The following is a 15,204-nucleotide window of genomic DNA, read 5'->3' as shown; positions in this document are numbered from 1 at the left end:
ATTACATTTTCATATTAAATAGTTGTATTTCCAACGTACATTCTGCCAAAAATTCGTACAGAGACACTCGTTCCAATTGTACAGTCAAAAAGTCACTGGCTTCCTTTAAACTGTCCAAAATGTTGGCCGCTCTTTCATAATGATACTTGCAGAGTTGGAGAGTAGTTTTCGGTAGTAAGGCTGCATCAGTGCAATTGTTGCGTAACTGACTATAATGAAATGACGCTATTCTGCAATAAAGAGGAAAAATAGACATAAAATGTAATCTTAATATAGGTAAATGTAATATATAAAATAGATTATGGAATATTATGATAATTTTTTATAGTCCTAATTTGTGAAATTCTATTTCGATTCTAGGAACAACCAGTTTTACATGACGTAGCTACTTATATTTTTGCAGACGATCAGGTGACGCACGCAGAGACGGAATCTTTTTTATGAAAGAGACAAGGTTTAATTCCTTCGAACTTATTAATTCAAAACATTTTTGATGTCATCCTATCAATGTTCCTAACTCGTAATGGCATTATATTTAGTACAGTCCTCCCTCCAAGATGATTCCTTTTTTTATAGCATTGATATATTGACACCTATTATAATGGAGCTAACATCAGTGGTCCTACCAATCTCTTCATAGAAGTGATATCTAAGTTTATCAACCTTGATACTGGTTGACTTTACTTTAAATGCTACCCATCCCCAATCCATTCACTCCTAAATAGTCCCTTTCTCACACCAAAGATTAAAATACATAAAACGGTAGTACGTTAATTACTCTTAATTACATATTGTTACAGAGTATTGATACTAAAGTTCAAGACTGCAAGAAGTTAAAAAAAAACTTATGAAAATTTATAGTCCACTGAAGATCTAAGTAGTCAATTTTATAATTTACGATAGTTTTAAACTGAAGCAGCTAACCCTGCAGTAAACGATTCGATGGCTTGACCATGTTATCAAAAGGCGCATGACAGTTCAATCAAATAGATCTATAAAATGATTCCAAAGAAAGAGATAGATTAAGAAGTCAATAACTAGACGCAGAAAAGTGGATCTAAAAATCATAAACAACTAAAGTCACTATATCAAATCTATCAAGCATTTTTGTTATAGAAACGCTATGAAGCATAGTCTGACCTACGAGTTGTTATTGTTGTTATTATAGCCCGCGGAGATCTGTTTGTGTAGTCTCTTTTTAGGGTGGTGAATAGCACTTGGTCAACGAACTCGACGATACTTAGACCCGGGTGTTCTTAAAATCTGCAACGGGTTATTGTTGTTATTGTTTCTGTTAACAACCGAGATCTACGTAGCAGCTAACATGAAAGAAATACAATGGACTATAATATGTATCGGTTTGATAGTAGGAAATTGATTCAAAATTTTATTGTTGTTGCTGTAGCTATGATGCAAGAGTGGTGAACAGCTCATAGTTTCAATATGTAAGACTTAACACACATTTTTGAAATATTATTGGAAATAATTCTATTGGGACTTATTCTATTTACCAGTATTCACTATCTAATCATTAAAAATTTTAGATGTTTTTGGACCCACAATAGTACATATTCCCTCATAAGCAAAGTTTAAAAATAAAATAAATTTACCTTTTATGTATTAACCCAGAACGGTAGGTGTAAAGTATTTGACGAGAGCCAGCATGCTCTACATCACAAAGCTTAAGTGACTTCTGCAACAACTCCAATACTTCCTTTTCCAAATCTAATTGTGTAGTCTAAAATTAAATCAATTATTTTTTTAAGTATAAGAACTGTTTATTATCAATATAAGAAATTTATACTGGGTCTGTAGTGCTAAAGTCCTGTAGTTGTTTCGCTAGAGTGAAAGTAGCTGTTGATAACTCCCAATGCACTAAGTCCCATAGCTCAGCATTTAACTTTCGTGTTCCCAAAATGTCTTTCGCTTTCTCATAGTAGGAAAATGCCTCGTTATAAAATGCTTTTTGTATTTTAACAATCTCACTGCTACAAGAGAGAAAAAAACAATATATACACATTATTACACACAGGCATTATTATAATACTTCTCGTCAACTTGGTATAGGTGAGCACGAAAGCGCATAAATCTGCCCATATTACAGTATAAAAATGCCAGATTTACGTTATCACCAACCTGAATGAAAGTGAGTATGCCTTGCAATAAGCAATCATAAGATTTCATGGAAAGATTTATATACACAGGATTTTCTTTATTGATGTCTTTTTCGTCAAGAATTTCTGTCACATTTTCCAAATTATTTTCAATTTTGTCCTCAACTATTTTTTTGTCCCCATTAAGTTCATTTTGTGTAAATTTTGAAAACTCTTCTACAAAAATAAAGTACCAGTTCGCTGTAAACTATTATTACTGAAGAATGAACATTTGTGTACCTTGTGCCCAAAACATGTACTTCAAGCCCAACTCATTACGTACGTTTCCCAAACGGCGCAACAATTCCTTCTTTGAGATTTCCCCATCGGTCCCATTGTCGATTATATATGATAAGGCGTTTTCATAGCAACGACAGCTAGAAACCATTAAGTGTTCAATATTCTTTTGCGGAATTATTAGATCGTCTGGTTCATCTGTTTACAGGACAATATAAGATATCTGTTATTTAATATAATAAACGTATTGCTTTAGTAAATATCTCACCATCACTTAACTCCTTATCTAGTTCATTAATTATGTTTTCATCACTTTCTTTAAAAAACTGTTCCAAATTATCATCGATGGTGTCCCAACTTTTACTCATTTGAAAGAAGCAATCCCCTGCACGTCCCAACAAGCAACTTTTTTGAGAAACAATTTTGGACACATATTTTATAAGCACCTGTTGACAGCGGCATGCCACATAAATCGCTTTTAGACAGGCACCATATTTGTGCATGACATAGTAATGCTCAGCCAACGTAGCGTAGGTAAGACAAGCTTTCTCTAACAGTAACAATTTCAAATGCACGTTCCAGGAACCAAATAATTGCGAATTGAAATTTATTGCTATTTCTTGAGGCTGTAACTGGATTTCACCTTTAATCTGTTCAGTTGCTTCTTTAGCTTTATTCCGTTTCGTTTTACTGCCCTTTTTGTTTTTACCTTCTCTCTCACATTTACTTTGCTCTTCCACATGAGCAGCATCAATCTTGTTTTCCACATTGTCATTTTTGGAGGAGCTAGTTAACGATTCATAAGGCAATGGTATCGGTTTAAAAGGTTTTGCAATGTTGGGATTCTGCTCTTCATGTAAGATCCGTTGTCTCTCCTCTTCCTTAGCAGTAGCTTCGCTTTCCTTGATAAATTTTTCTTGATTTGAGTTAAAAAATTGTAAACAAGATAGTCCAGCACTGATATGCGACAATGATTTGAGACAACGCTCCTCAGTGCTGCCTTGCAAAGGAGACGGCTTTTTTTGCACCTCTTTAGCAGGTTTGGAGTTATGTTCGCTATTATAATCTCTTAGTGTATCGCAGATATGCTTTACAGCGAAATGATGTGAATTATCACTCAATTCTTTGCCAAAACTGTTAAAGTAATCATCACTAAAAGAAAAATCGTCTTCATCACATACAGACTGTGTATCAGAATCTATGTCAGACACGTCAAAATTTGGCGACTTCGGATCAATACCAGCAGGCACATGCAAGTCAGACAAAATGTAATAAGAGGAAGTCACAATTTGTGGATACTTCTCTTTTGGCAGCAGCTTTATACAATTATCCAGCAATGCACATATACTACCCGCTTTTTGCGGGGACATACGTTCCACAGTATTTTTCATATTTCTAGCAACAGTGTACAACAGCATAGCCACAGGCACGGTAAATGGATTTCCCTGTTTTTCATCACAATTCTCTTCAGTTGCTTGATCTTTGCACAGTGTAGTCAGATCATACAATTTAACAACGTCATCATTACGTCCTTTAAAGAGCCAATATGTGTGACCCGCTTTCGTAACGTTCGCATTAAGGAACGCTAAAATGTTTTGTGCTACATTACGCACGACTTTCGGTGAGAATTTTGAGTTTTCTAAATACGGCAAATCTTCAGTTTTTATTATTTCGTAACGCTGTACAATCCCATCTAAATGATAGCACATAACCACCTCCGGCACATTACACATCAAATTATCTAACCAATAATCAATGCCGGTAAGTACATTTATAGGTTTAGTTTGGTCACGTAATCGCAAACTTATGGCAGGACGATTTGGTCCACCAAAAATGGGCATATCTGTGCCTATTAACATACGTATATCTTCAAAAGTCCAAACTACGTTACGATTGAATACGTGACTGGATTGTGGATCTGGCACATTTTCTTCAACGTTTGGTTCAGGTAGTAGTGGTCCTGTTATTGGCAATTCTTGTCGAATATTTTGTTTGTGTTCCAGTGGTGACTCAGTAGCAGAGTGCTTAAGACTGTGATATAAAAATTTTGAGAGTAAATTTTTGGTTTGTATAGCTTCACGTGATTTATCTTTAAGACAAAAATTGTGGTCATCGCTGTAATCAAGTATTTGTTCCAATATAAAAGTTCTTAGCCATTTCCAGTCATCATCCGCTTTGCGCAATAAATATTTATTTACATCAAACTCGTCAAGCAATAGGGTATTACCTACTTTGTGCACAATCATACTAATTGCACCCTTTGAGGTGTAGGGCAATTTTAGTAATCGTTTTATATTTTCGGCATCTGAAACCACATCAACTTCACCAACACAATCCGGAAACATGTGTGCCATACGAAAACTACTAATTATTTATTTTTATTTTATTAACCAACATTTTATTAAGCATAATGAAAAAAATTTTACCTGGCAAAACCTGGCGACTGGTACAATGCCTGGTGTAAACCATAACTGCTATCAGACGTGGTTAACCAATTGGATGGAGGCAGATTTAAATTAGTATTGCATTGAAGTCTATTAAAGTTTGCCGGCACTTGCACTGCAGAAAATTTAACAACAGCTTTCGATTTTATAGCGTCTGTTATTTCGTGTGGTTCAATGTTTAAACAAAATTCAATCTGCATTTAAAATCAAGTAAATCTGAGAACTTTATTTGAGACATTTTATACGAAATATATTACCTCATCATTGTTATCAGCCATGTTTTAATAAATATGTGCATTACCTCCGCTCAATTTATTTTTTATTTGTCTTTAACTAGGTGTTTTTCACTTAGTTTCTAATATTATAACGCTATTAACTCAGTTGAGAGACATACAGCTAAGCTAGAATTTTTCGAGATTGTTCCTGATCTCTTGTGATTGCAGCCGCTGTACATGTTTACATATTTTGACACGAAATCACATGTATAATATTTATCCATATCACTTTTTCTTAGTAACAGCTGTAAAATACAGGGTAAGCTGATCACAAATTTGAATATCAAATAATTAAAGTTGTGTTTATAGTTTGAAGAGTGAATTCAATGCACGCTGTATATATTTCGAGCATTTGTCTTTAGTTATTCGAAATTTCGAACTTTTGTCATCATAAATGTTGACTTAAGTAAACCCTGTTAGCATTTGACCTCGGATTTTTGAAAATTGTACCATATACTGTCATGTCTGAATTATTAATATGTCCCAGTTTAAATAATTAAATATTTACTTCACCAGAAGAAACATTGCAATTACGACTGTTAATAGTACATTCACACTGTCTCATTTAGGCACTTGCTCATTATTATTAATAAGTAAACGTTCACATTATAATAAGCTCATTATAATAAGCTCATGCAACTGATAAAACTTTTGTAAACTTCACTTAAATATTATTAAGTCACTCAAAAAACTTAAATATATAATTGATATATTAAATCATTTATATACATTTTATATATCAATTACATATTCAATTAATAAAAACAAGGATTTAATTAAGTACTTACTACCTCAGTGCATTTGTTTACAGCTCAGCTGTTGTGTGTTTACATTTTCCGCATAAAATATATGACACATATTTCAAATTTTAATAATTTCCCTTGTGGGAAATTTATTTTTAATTTTTGCATTCGAAATTTTCGGCTTAAGGTGCATTCACACCAAAGTGAACATTTACGAACGAATGAACATATGCAGGTAATGGTACCAGCAAAAGTTCGTTCGCTTTTAAGTGGATGCACCTTTAAATGATTTGATTTATTGATAATGAATTTATTCATATGAAAGCCCTTTGTATGATGAATCATTCTCACTAAATGTTGTAATGAGTAAAACCGCCTAAAACAGTGTGAATGTGCTATTACTCTGCACTTACAAAAGCATGATATAGACGATGCTACATGTATGTATACCAAGTATGCGCTTGGCTATACAATTTGAAACAAGATGCAATTTTACCGCATACATGTCTGTAGACCGAAATTTGGTATGCATACTTGAATATACACTGTGCGATTTGTTAGCACGGCATACTTGGTTAGCATACATGTAGCATCGTTTATATCTTGCTTAAGTAAGTAATGGAAACATACTATAAAAGGAAGCTATAAAGCACAGTATTTTGTTAGAATAAATTTATTACTATGGATAGCACAGCGTCTCAGCTGGTACAATCAAAAAATTGTTTTCTTTTTTTCCATACACTGTTTCATTAATCCACACGTTCCTGTTATTTGGTGAAACTAATTGAACTTTGCTTTTATTCGTCAGTTTCACAAATCAATCAAACAGAGTAGTGCTTGCGTTGAAGGGCGCTGTAGTCTAAAGAGGTTATAAGCTAAGAGTAGTCCAGTTTTTATACAATTTCCAAACAGAAAATGGAGGTAAAAAATCGAAATTGTTTTTCAAAGAATTCTTTAAATAATATTAAATATATATAGATTGAAGTTGTTAGTGCAAAAAATTCCAAAGTATTTGGTAAATGTCATGTACCGGCCACCATATCAATAGGTGACTTGCCTGCTCAAATACATAAGCAACTGAAGTCAACCCCAGCACCAAATCGTCAATCACTACGTTTGGATCCACGCGGCAAAGCGTTAAAAGACAGCGATACCCTTCAATCGCTGAATTTACGCAATGGCGTACGCATTTATGTCAAAGATTTAGGTCCACAAATTGCTTGGACGACAGTATTTCTGTCAGAATATGCAGGGCCACTACTGGTTTATTTACTTTTCTACGCTCGTCCCTCGATTATCTATGGAGCAGATGCTGATAAGCCAATATCGTTGACAGCGCAGTAAGTTATTAAAGCTCACCTCATTTTTAATTGAACTTTCCCTTTTTTTGCACCTCAGAACCAACACATTGAAATCTCATAAGTTTTTGTGTGTAATATAAAGACCTAATTTGACCTCTTCGATTGTCGTTTCGCGTTATGCTAAAAGTTTCACCAGCGTTTAAAATATAATACGCTTTGCATTAATTATACATTTTATATTATTTCTTCTTTTTTTTTTTTGTGCTTATAAATATATGTATTAGTATATTTCTTTTTGTGTTGTTGAATAATTTTATAAATTTTCGGTTTTCTATTGTAGCATTGCGGCCGCTTGCTATACGGTGCATTATGTAAAGCGATTGCTGGAAACAATTTTCGTTCACCGCTTCTCACACGCTACTATGCCAATACGTAATCTCTTCAAGAATTGCAGTTACTATTGGGGCTTTACAGCATATGTGTCCTACCACGTCAATCATCCACTATTCACATCACCATGCCAAGTGCAAGTATTGGTTGGTTTAGCGGCCTTTGCGGTAATTTTATTTATTATTTTAAGAAAAAAAAAGAATTTAAATTAATTGTATATATTATTATTTTATAGCTCTGTGAAATAGGCAATTTCTCTATCCACATTGCCCTGCGTAATTTGCGACCACCTGGCACAAAAGTGCGCAAAATTCCAATGCCTGACAGCAACCCATTCACACAACTTTTCAAGTCAGTTTGCAATTATATAAATTTTTTCATCATTTCATTAATAAAATTTATTTTTATTTTTAGTCTTGTTTCCTGTCCCAATTACACATATGAAATCGGTGCCTGGGTGAGCTTCTCTATAATGACCAACTGTTTAGCCGCTGTACTTTTTGCTATTGCTGGCGGTTATCAAATGATGGTTTGGGCTTTAGGTAAACACCGCAACTATAAGAAGGAGTTTACACAGTACCCTAAATCGAGGAAGGCTATATTCCCATTTATTCTTTAAATTAATTTACATCATTTCTTAGCCAAGCCAAAACATTTCCATATTTTCTTTTGCATAATGAACAATTTTAAATTAAATAATTTTAAGGTTTTAGGATTTTCTTATTAGTGGTGTAACTGTGACTTGACACTTTTTAATATTGTTGTTTAAATAAATAGCAAAAAATCAATAAAATGTTTTGTACATTTTTTTTGGTTTGTTTGTTGAAAAAAAAGTGATTTTTTATTGTTAATATTTTGTGTAAAAACCGGTTAAAACTAATTAAATGAGCTATAACTCTACGAATATAAACAAAACACAATATAATTGAATAGAATATAATAGAATTCTTATTTTATTTACTTAATTTTCTTTATAATTATTTACACATGTTTTACACTCTTTTTACACTGAAAAAAATTAATAATGCAAATGAATTGCATATTAGTTAATAATGCATTTGTACTTGGTAGAATTTTTGTTGGACTGTCATTCCATTGGTGTTGTCAACTTTCAGGAATATCAATCCTTTTTCATAAAACCTTCAAACATTTTTCAACTCAGGCAACCCTCCTCCTCTCACTTACCCTCTATCAAATCTATATCTTAAGGATCGGTATAACTCTATTATTTCGTTGCTGAAACCACTTAAAAGCATTCATAATGATCAATTAAAATTGGTTAACTGTTACATCGGATACTATATTGAAATAAAACAAAATATAAAATGAGTGATTCTGGGACATAAACTCAGTCGTTCATTAAGCTTCTACACAAAATTATAAGTTTCAGTGAATATAGACAAACAATGCGTGAAAGTACTCAATAGAACTCATATCAGAAATTAAATGTTGGCAAATAGTGAAGTCGTTTCTGAAACCATTTGATAGAGTTCATAAGGATTAACGTATATTGTTTATTAGTTTTTAAAGCTTGCTCTGAAACCAATTGATAGAATTTTGATTAACTTCAGTAGTAATCAGCAAATAGTTTCTGGAATCAGTTAATGAATTTGATAAATTCTTGAAGATATCAGTAAAAAATATTGAAACCATTCTTAAAACCATTTTGAAAAATTGAGGATGTTTAAAAATAGTTTCTGAAGCCACTTAGGAAATGCAACTGCGAATTTTTATACTGCTTCCCATATTGTAAGCAACATTTTAACATTAATAAAATTAAGGGATCATGATATCTTAGAAAATATATTAAATTATATAAAATTATGATCATTATCATTATGATTATTATCTTCTTAGATATAATTTATCAAGCTCATAATTTCGGGAAGCGTTACTGTATACCCAAATTTTAAATATCAATTAGAAAAATATTATAAACTTGGTTTTTCTTTGATATTTAATTTTTTAAGTGTTAATGAATCATTAAAATAATCATAATAAAAGATTATAAAGTGTTATCTTAAAAAATAAAACTGAACATATCGATAGAATTGGATAAAAAGAATGATAAAATTCATTCTTATTATGTATACAAAGATATATTTTTAGTTGTCTAATATTTCACATATTCTGTTTAAACTTAACCGTCAGCAGGACTCAATTACAGATAATTGTACAAGTGTTTACACTTGTACTAAATAGCAAAACAAATATTACAGAGCTCTTTCGCTCTCTCTCTCTCTCGTCATTAAGGTCAGGGTATAGCCATGTGCTGAACAGTTACTTGCGTCAATTTCCAACGTGTGTCTCAACTGCAACTCTACTTTCCTAATGCACGCACCAATTTATGCCCGATTGATCTTTGGCTCGAAACAACTGAACTGGCAAGATTTCCCCACCTCTATCTGAGCTAGTTTCAATTAATTCCCATCCATCTTTTAACCCAAATCGTTACCGTTACCCCTATCTAATCCATATGGTAACCCATGCATTTGTTGTATTTCCTTTTATGTTTTTTGCAGTATAGTTCATCTTGAGTTGCAACAACAAAAAAACTTCCAAGTTCAAAATAAAATTTTGTTATTTTTATCTGGTTTGTCGCATGTGTCTAAAGTTAGAGAACACAAGTACTAAAGTATTTAACTATTAAAATCAAATAATACTTCAATTCAATTCCGTATGATGCAAGAATTTAATGTAAGATAAGGAGCAAAAGGGTCTTACAGTCAATCTAGGCGTTCATACTGGCTAAACTTTCCTTGACTAATGCCGATCTGTCCACATAGAATCGCTATATTATGTTTTATATGTTTCATGGTAAAAAGAATATTTACTTGACTTTTCTTCAGCCACTCTGATTTCTCAATATTAAAAATGTAAAATAAAAGATCCCAACAGTATAAGTTTCAAGAATGTTTATTGTTTGTCTTCCCGACAATATATTTCTACTGAAATATATTCTTTATTGACATTGCAAAATAATTAATTCTATAACAAAATGTATAAAATTGTAATTATAATTACAATATTTAATTTAACTTATAAAATGTTTACACAGCTAATCGAGCTTACATCTTAAGACTAAGGCTACATGTTATTAAATAATTATTTATATAAACAGAAATTATTATGAATATCTTTTTTGTTAAAAATAAATTAAATAATTTTTTCTTTCTTTAAATATTTAAAAAGTTGATCTCTCCGATTGATTGAATTCTTCAATTCATTTTCCTGTTCTTCGAACTCTTCCTGTTCTTCCTCACAGTCTTCATCACTTTCATCATTTTCTTTGGAGCAATTCACCTCAGTGGGTTCCCAAAAATCATTCATAGATAAGCAAATATTATGCAAAACACAAGTGCTAGCCACTATGTTGGTTATTACAGGCAAATTAGTTTGTTCCGTGAATTTGGATAGTCTTTGGAAGCGAGTTTTAAGCAACTCGAATGCATTCTCCACTACAATGCGTGTCTGTGAATGTTTTTCATTGAATTTTTTGTGAGACACACTTAAAAGCTCGTTGTTCTTGAATGGTGGCACAAGCCAATTTGTACTCGAATAAGCAGAATCTCCTATAACAAAAGATGAATTAGGAAATAATTCATCATAATGCTCCTTTGCACGTTTATCTAAGTTAGATTTTTCTAAAACACCCTGGCCACGTAAACATCCCGGCTCTCCGCAAGTAATATCGATAAACTTTTTATCGGCATCTACAACAGCTTGCAATGCGATACTATATTTATTTTTATGATTTAAATAATCTCCTTTATGCAACTTTGGAGCTCTGATAGGAATGTAGATAACATCTATTGCACCAATCACGCCTGGTATGTTTTGTATATTTTGAAACTTTTCCATAGACTCAAGTGCAGCCTTTCCTCGAGGCCAATTCACAAATTCGTGACTTATTGAAATTAGGAATTCTGTAACAGAACGAACGGTACACCATGCGACCGAGGCAGATACACCAAACAAGCCTGATAATTCTCTATAACTCACCGTGCTAATAACATACCAGACATACATAAACACTGACTTTCTATCACCGATGCGATTTCTTCCACCATTTATCTGATTGGGCAAAAACTTAGATTGTGAAAATCTCGCTGAAAAGTATATTATTATTATTATATATTTAATTTGTTTATGTGCGCACGTAATTACATATGATTTTTTCCGCCGTTTTTCGTTCAATTTTAAATTGGCGTTTAAACTCCTCATCGCTCATATCCGCAATTGTGATTTCAAAGCTGTTTTTTTCGATATCTTGTTCAAAATCGGATTCCTCTGAAGAACTTGAACTGGAGCTGGCAAAAATAACATCCAATATTTCATTGATCTCTTTTTCATCTTGCAACCGTCGCAAATCGCTGCTTCTGTCTGTTAACATGGATAAAGCCTGTGGAGCAGATTATTTGAATACCATTATTTTCTTTTAGTGTATTGGTGTAAAGTTAAATGATTTTACCACAACGTTCAGAGAATTATTCATTTTTACTTCACTTATACGACAAACAAAATAAACCTGCCGGGAAGTAGTGGGACAAACAAAATTTGAGATTCTGACAGCATGCGACAGTGCTACCAAATTATTTCAAACGGTATTCATACCCTGCTTTCACTTACGATAAGTGAGTACTGATATGTTTACACTGCAGCAAAAACTATTAATGTTAATATTTGATTTAAGCATGTGAAACAGCTGTATCAAACGATTGTATTTTCTTAGAAATGTCAGTTATGACAGTAGTGACTATTTTACTTAATAGAAACTATTTTATTTTATTAGAGAGATTTCGAAAAGTAGTGAACTACAACAGCAAACATTTTATTATATTATTTCGATTGTATCTTTGGCTGACCATACTATTGTTTTGAGTATTGCCAAATACTCATCATTAGCGGTCTTGAAATTATTTCTAATATTTATTTAAGAAACATATTTTTTGCAATGTTGTATTCGACATCTTTGGTGAAATTTCTCTTGATTTATTTATAATTAAATTAAACAGCATGAAAGCTCTATGGTTAATTAATTTCATTAGTGAATTTAATCAAATAAAATTTATATTATTAGCTAATAAAACAGAACTTAATTGATTTAAATATAAAAATACATATATGCTACCTTAAACTTTTGTTCATATGTTTCGTTAAGAATACAATCAGCGTGAAATGTTACTAAAAAATCTAATATATAAATCGTTTTATATTTTTGATAAAAAAAAATAAAACATATATGATATGTTATTACCAATAAAGCGTTATTAATTATATTATAAAGTCTCATTTCGATTTGATTATTTTTCCAATATATGCATATATATACTTTTTTAATTAAACTAACTATAGACATATATATATAATTCTATATATAATTCATATATATATAATTATTTAGTAGAAAATTGCAAATATTTTCATTATAAAAGCGATATTCCTATATACCGTAAGTACCGCATATCGTAAAATATTATATCGTACCGTACCACTTTGGAATATGTATGTGATGTGGTAAAAAATTATTGGTACGCCCTATGCGTTCGAACTTCATTTGGTTGGTTTATTTTGAAAATTTTGTTTTGTCGAAGGCCGGTTTGATTTGTTTACAATATAAAATAACAAATGTAACTAAAAACTTATTAATAAAAGTAACAGAATCTAAAGGATATTAATTTGGAATTACAAAATGAGCCACTTTGAAGAGCTGGATGCTTTGGATCCGCGTGGACCATCTGTGCCACCACCAAGAATTGAAACTCCAACACCACACAAAGTGGCCGTCGTTATGTTGGTGCAGAATTATATCAAAGTAAGTATTGTTATGCAATAGATTTAAGTGTAATCTCAATCAAAATAATCTTAATCTATTGCTTAGTCCAAGCGTACTGCCAACGATTCGGGTTATCAATTCCTTCCACAATCGAGACGCAATTTTTGTATGCTACTCTTGAAGCTCATACAATATCCTGACATGACATACAACGACCTACACAATTTACTCACCTCGCCACGTTACAAAATCGATGTCGTGCATCTGGACTGCTTCGAGAAGAGCATGGCTGAATTATTCTCGAACGGCATAGAAGTGCTCTTTGATTTTGCTGAGCTGCAGAATATAGAGAAAATGCTTGCAGAGGAAGTTGGCGTCTGTCAATTCAGCATAGTTGGCTTGTACATACGCAGAGTAGGTGTTGTTATGGAGCGTATGTCATTCCCAGAGATGATGGCACTCTACAAAAATATTTGCATCTATTATGAAAAAGGTTTTCTTAACTTTCAATTATGTTTTATACTAAGCTTATAATTATTGTAATTAATTTATTTTTAGGAATACGGAGTTTAGCTATTGGTCCACGTAAAGCTGCTGGGCAAATGAATATTGCGGAGAGTACAACTAATTCTAATAATAAAACTACAAATGCTGAAGCTACTATCGATGAGTGCGCCTTAGACACTGACACTGTACATCAAGATCGCAATCCACATAGCAAGTGGTCACCCAAACAGGCTGATCTCTTTGTTACTCAACAGTGTAATCTATTGGAAAGTAATGAGCTACGCGCTTTGCCACCCATAGAACTGCAAACCAAACTGGGTGAAATCGTGCAAGATAATCCATTGAACTCCAAAGCATACTTTTTGGGCTACATGAATCAGTTGAGATTGCGTGATTTCTTTGGTGCTATGGATGCACTACATCGTTCCTTCGATCGCAGTCCCTTACAAATGACGAATCAATATGAGCAGAAGGTATGCGTAGTGGACACACACAATTTTTTAAATTTAATTGGATTCTATATTAAATATTATATTTTTTTTGCACTCTAGGGTTTTCAGTACTTCAGCATTAATCTCGCCGTCCTACACGCCAGCTTCGATCATAAACGCGAAGCTTTAAGTGCACTACGTGAATGTATTATGTTAGCACAGGAATGTGGTGATAAACGTTGTTTAGATCTTGCAAATGCTTGGTATTGCCTACTAAACAGCCATCGAATGTATCCCTTCGAGAAGAGTTTACCTGACATACAAGATCCCGGCTTAATGCAATCTCTTTCCTTGGCCATACAATTCGTAGTTAAATTTGGAGCACAGTGCGGTTACATGCCTCTGGATCTCTTCGAACTACTCTTGAAGAGTGATGAACTTAATAGTAAAAATTACATTTTGGAACATGTTTCCGATTCGTTAGCACTGCGTTCAGCACTTTGGTGTCTATATGGACGCTACGAAATGTCTGCTATGTATGCGCAGTTGCTGCTCAACTTAAAGAAAACCTGGGTATTTGGTGATGTGAGCAATTCGGAGAGTGTCTGTAAGGTTCTATCAAGCCTGGCACTTTGGTTGAACATACAAGGAGAACACCACTTAAGTGCTGTGGTGTTGCATAATGCGCGCAAACGTTTTCCACGCTATCCGCACGCAGCTCAATGGATGATTAGTGAATGCCATATAAAAATACAGCAATGCATCTATCGTTGTCGTTGGCAGGAAGCATTAAAAGCTTGCTGTCAACTTTATTTGCTGGACAAAAATGACGGCAATCTGCAGCGCGCCACTGTATTGGTGGCAAAACGTTATTTTAATGTGGCACGTCGCCTACTGCACAAACTGCTGGAAACGAGTAATTTGGACATTTTAACAAACATACGTGT

At 33.0% G+C, this 15,204-nt stretch overlaps 4 protein-coding genes across 4 annotated transcripts in view; 2 read left to right on the top strand and 2 right to left on the bottom strand.

Moving 5' to 3' along the window:
- LOC119684191 (erythroid differentiation-related factor 1-like) overlaps positions 1–5,475 on the bottom strand; it is a 6,512-nt gene extending 1,037 nt beyond the window's left edge. Inside the window, exons 1-8 of the mRNA XM_038098205.1 lie at positions 5,092–5,475; positions 4,817–5,028; positions 2,659–4,754; positions 2,394–2,588; positions 2,048–2,330; positions 1,805–1,988; positions 1,611–1,738; positions 6–230 (exon numbers count right to left, since the gene is read on the bottom strand). Coding sequence (XP_037954133.1) covers positions 6–230; positions 1,611–1,738; positions 1,805–1,988; positions 2,048–2,330; positions 2,394–2,588; positions 2,659–4,754; positions 4,817–5,028; positions 5,092–5,112 — 3,344 coding nt within the window. The 5' untranslated portion in view covers positions 5,113–5,475. The remainder of the gene's footprint in view (positions 1–5; positions 231–1,610; positions 1,739–1,804; positions 1,989–2,047; positions 2,331–2,393; positions 2,589–2,658; positions 4,755–4,816; positions 5,029–5,091) is intronic.
- A 1,168-nt stretch (positions 5,476–6,643) lies between these two features.
- LOC119672481 (very-long-chain enoyl-CoA reductase-like) lies at positions 6,644–8,366 on the top strand. The gene is made up of 5 exons (XM_038083540.1): positions 6,644–6,773; positions 6,831–7,192; positions 7,494–7,710; positions 7,779–7,894; positions 7,958–8,366. Exons 1-5 carry the CDS (start codon positions 6,768–6,770, stop codon positions 8,160–8,162), a joined length of 906 nt encoding a protein of 301 aa, XP_037939468.1. The 5' UTR covers positions 6,644–6,767; the 3' UTR covers positions 8,163–8,366.
- A 2,243-nt stretch (positions 8,367–10,609) lies between these two features.
- Positions 10,610–12,156, bottom strand: LOC119673298 (putative nuclease HARBI1). The gene is made up of 3 exons (XM_038084564.1): positions 12,015–12,156; positions 11,711–11,945; positions 10,610–11,652 (listed from the first exon to the last, which is right to left on the bottom strand). The coding sequence occupies exons 1-3, from the start codon at positions 12,036–12,038 to the stop codon at positions 10,700–10,702; spliced, it is 1,212 nt and encodes a 403-aa protein (XP_037940492.1). The 5' UTR covers positions 12,039–12,156; the 3' UTR covers positions 10,610–10,699.
- A 986-nt stretch (positions 12,157–13,142) lies between these two features.
- The window catches only part of LOC119684105 (anaphase-promoting complex subunit 5-like), a 3,075-nt gene continuing 1,013 nt past the window's right edge, over positions 13,143–15,204 (top strand). The window contains exons 1-4 of the mRNA XM_038098094.1: positions 13,143–13,358; positions 13,425–13,812; positions 13,878–14,299; positions 14,378–15,202. Coding sequence (XP_037954022.1) covers positions 13,236–13,358; positions 13,425–13,812; positions 13,878–14,299; positions 14,378–15,202 — 1,758 coding nt within the window. The 5' untranslated portion in view covers positions 13,143–13,235. The remainder of the gene's footprint in view (positions 13,359–13,424; positions 13,813–13,877; positions 14,300–14,377; positions 15,203–15,204) is intronic.

This window comes from Teleopsis dalmanni, chromosome 1, assembly GCF_002237135.1.
Source record: "Teleopsis dalmanni isolate 2A chromosome 1, ASM223713v2, whole genome shotgun sequence".
Taxonomy (NCBI): domain Eukaryota; kingdom Metazoa; phylum Arthropoda; class Insecta; order Diptera; family Diopsidae; genus Teleopsis; species Teleopsis dalmanni.
The sequence above is the reverse complement of the archived record's forward strand: the minus strand, read 5'-3'. Positions and strand labels throughout refer to the sequence as shown.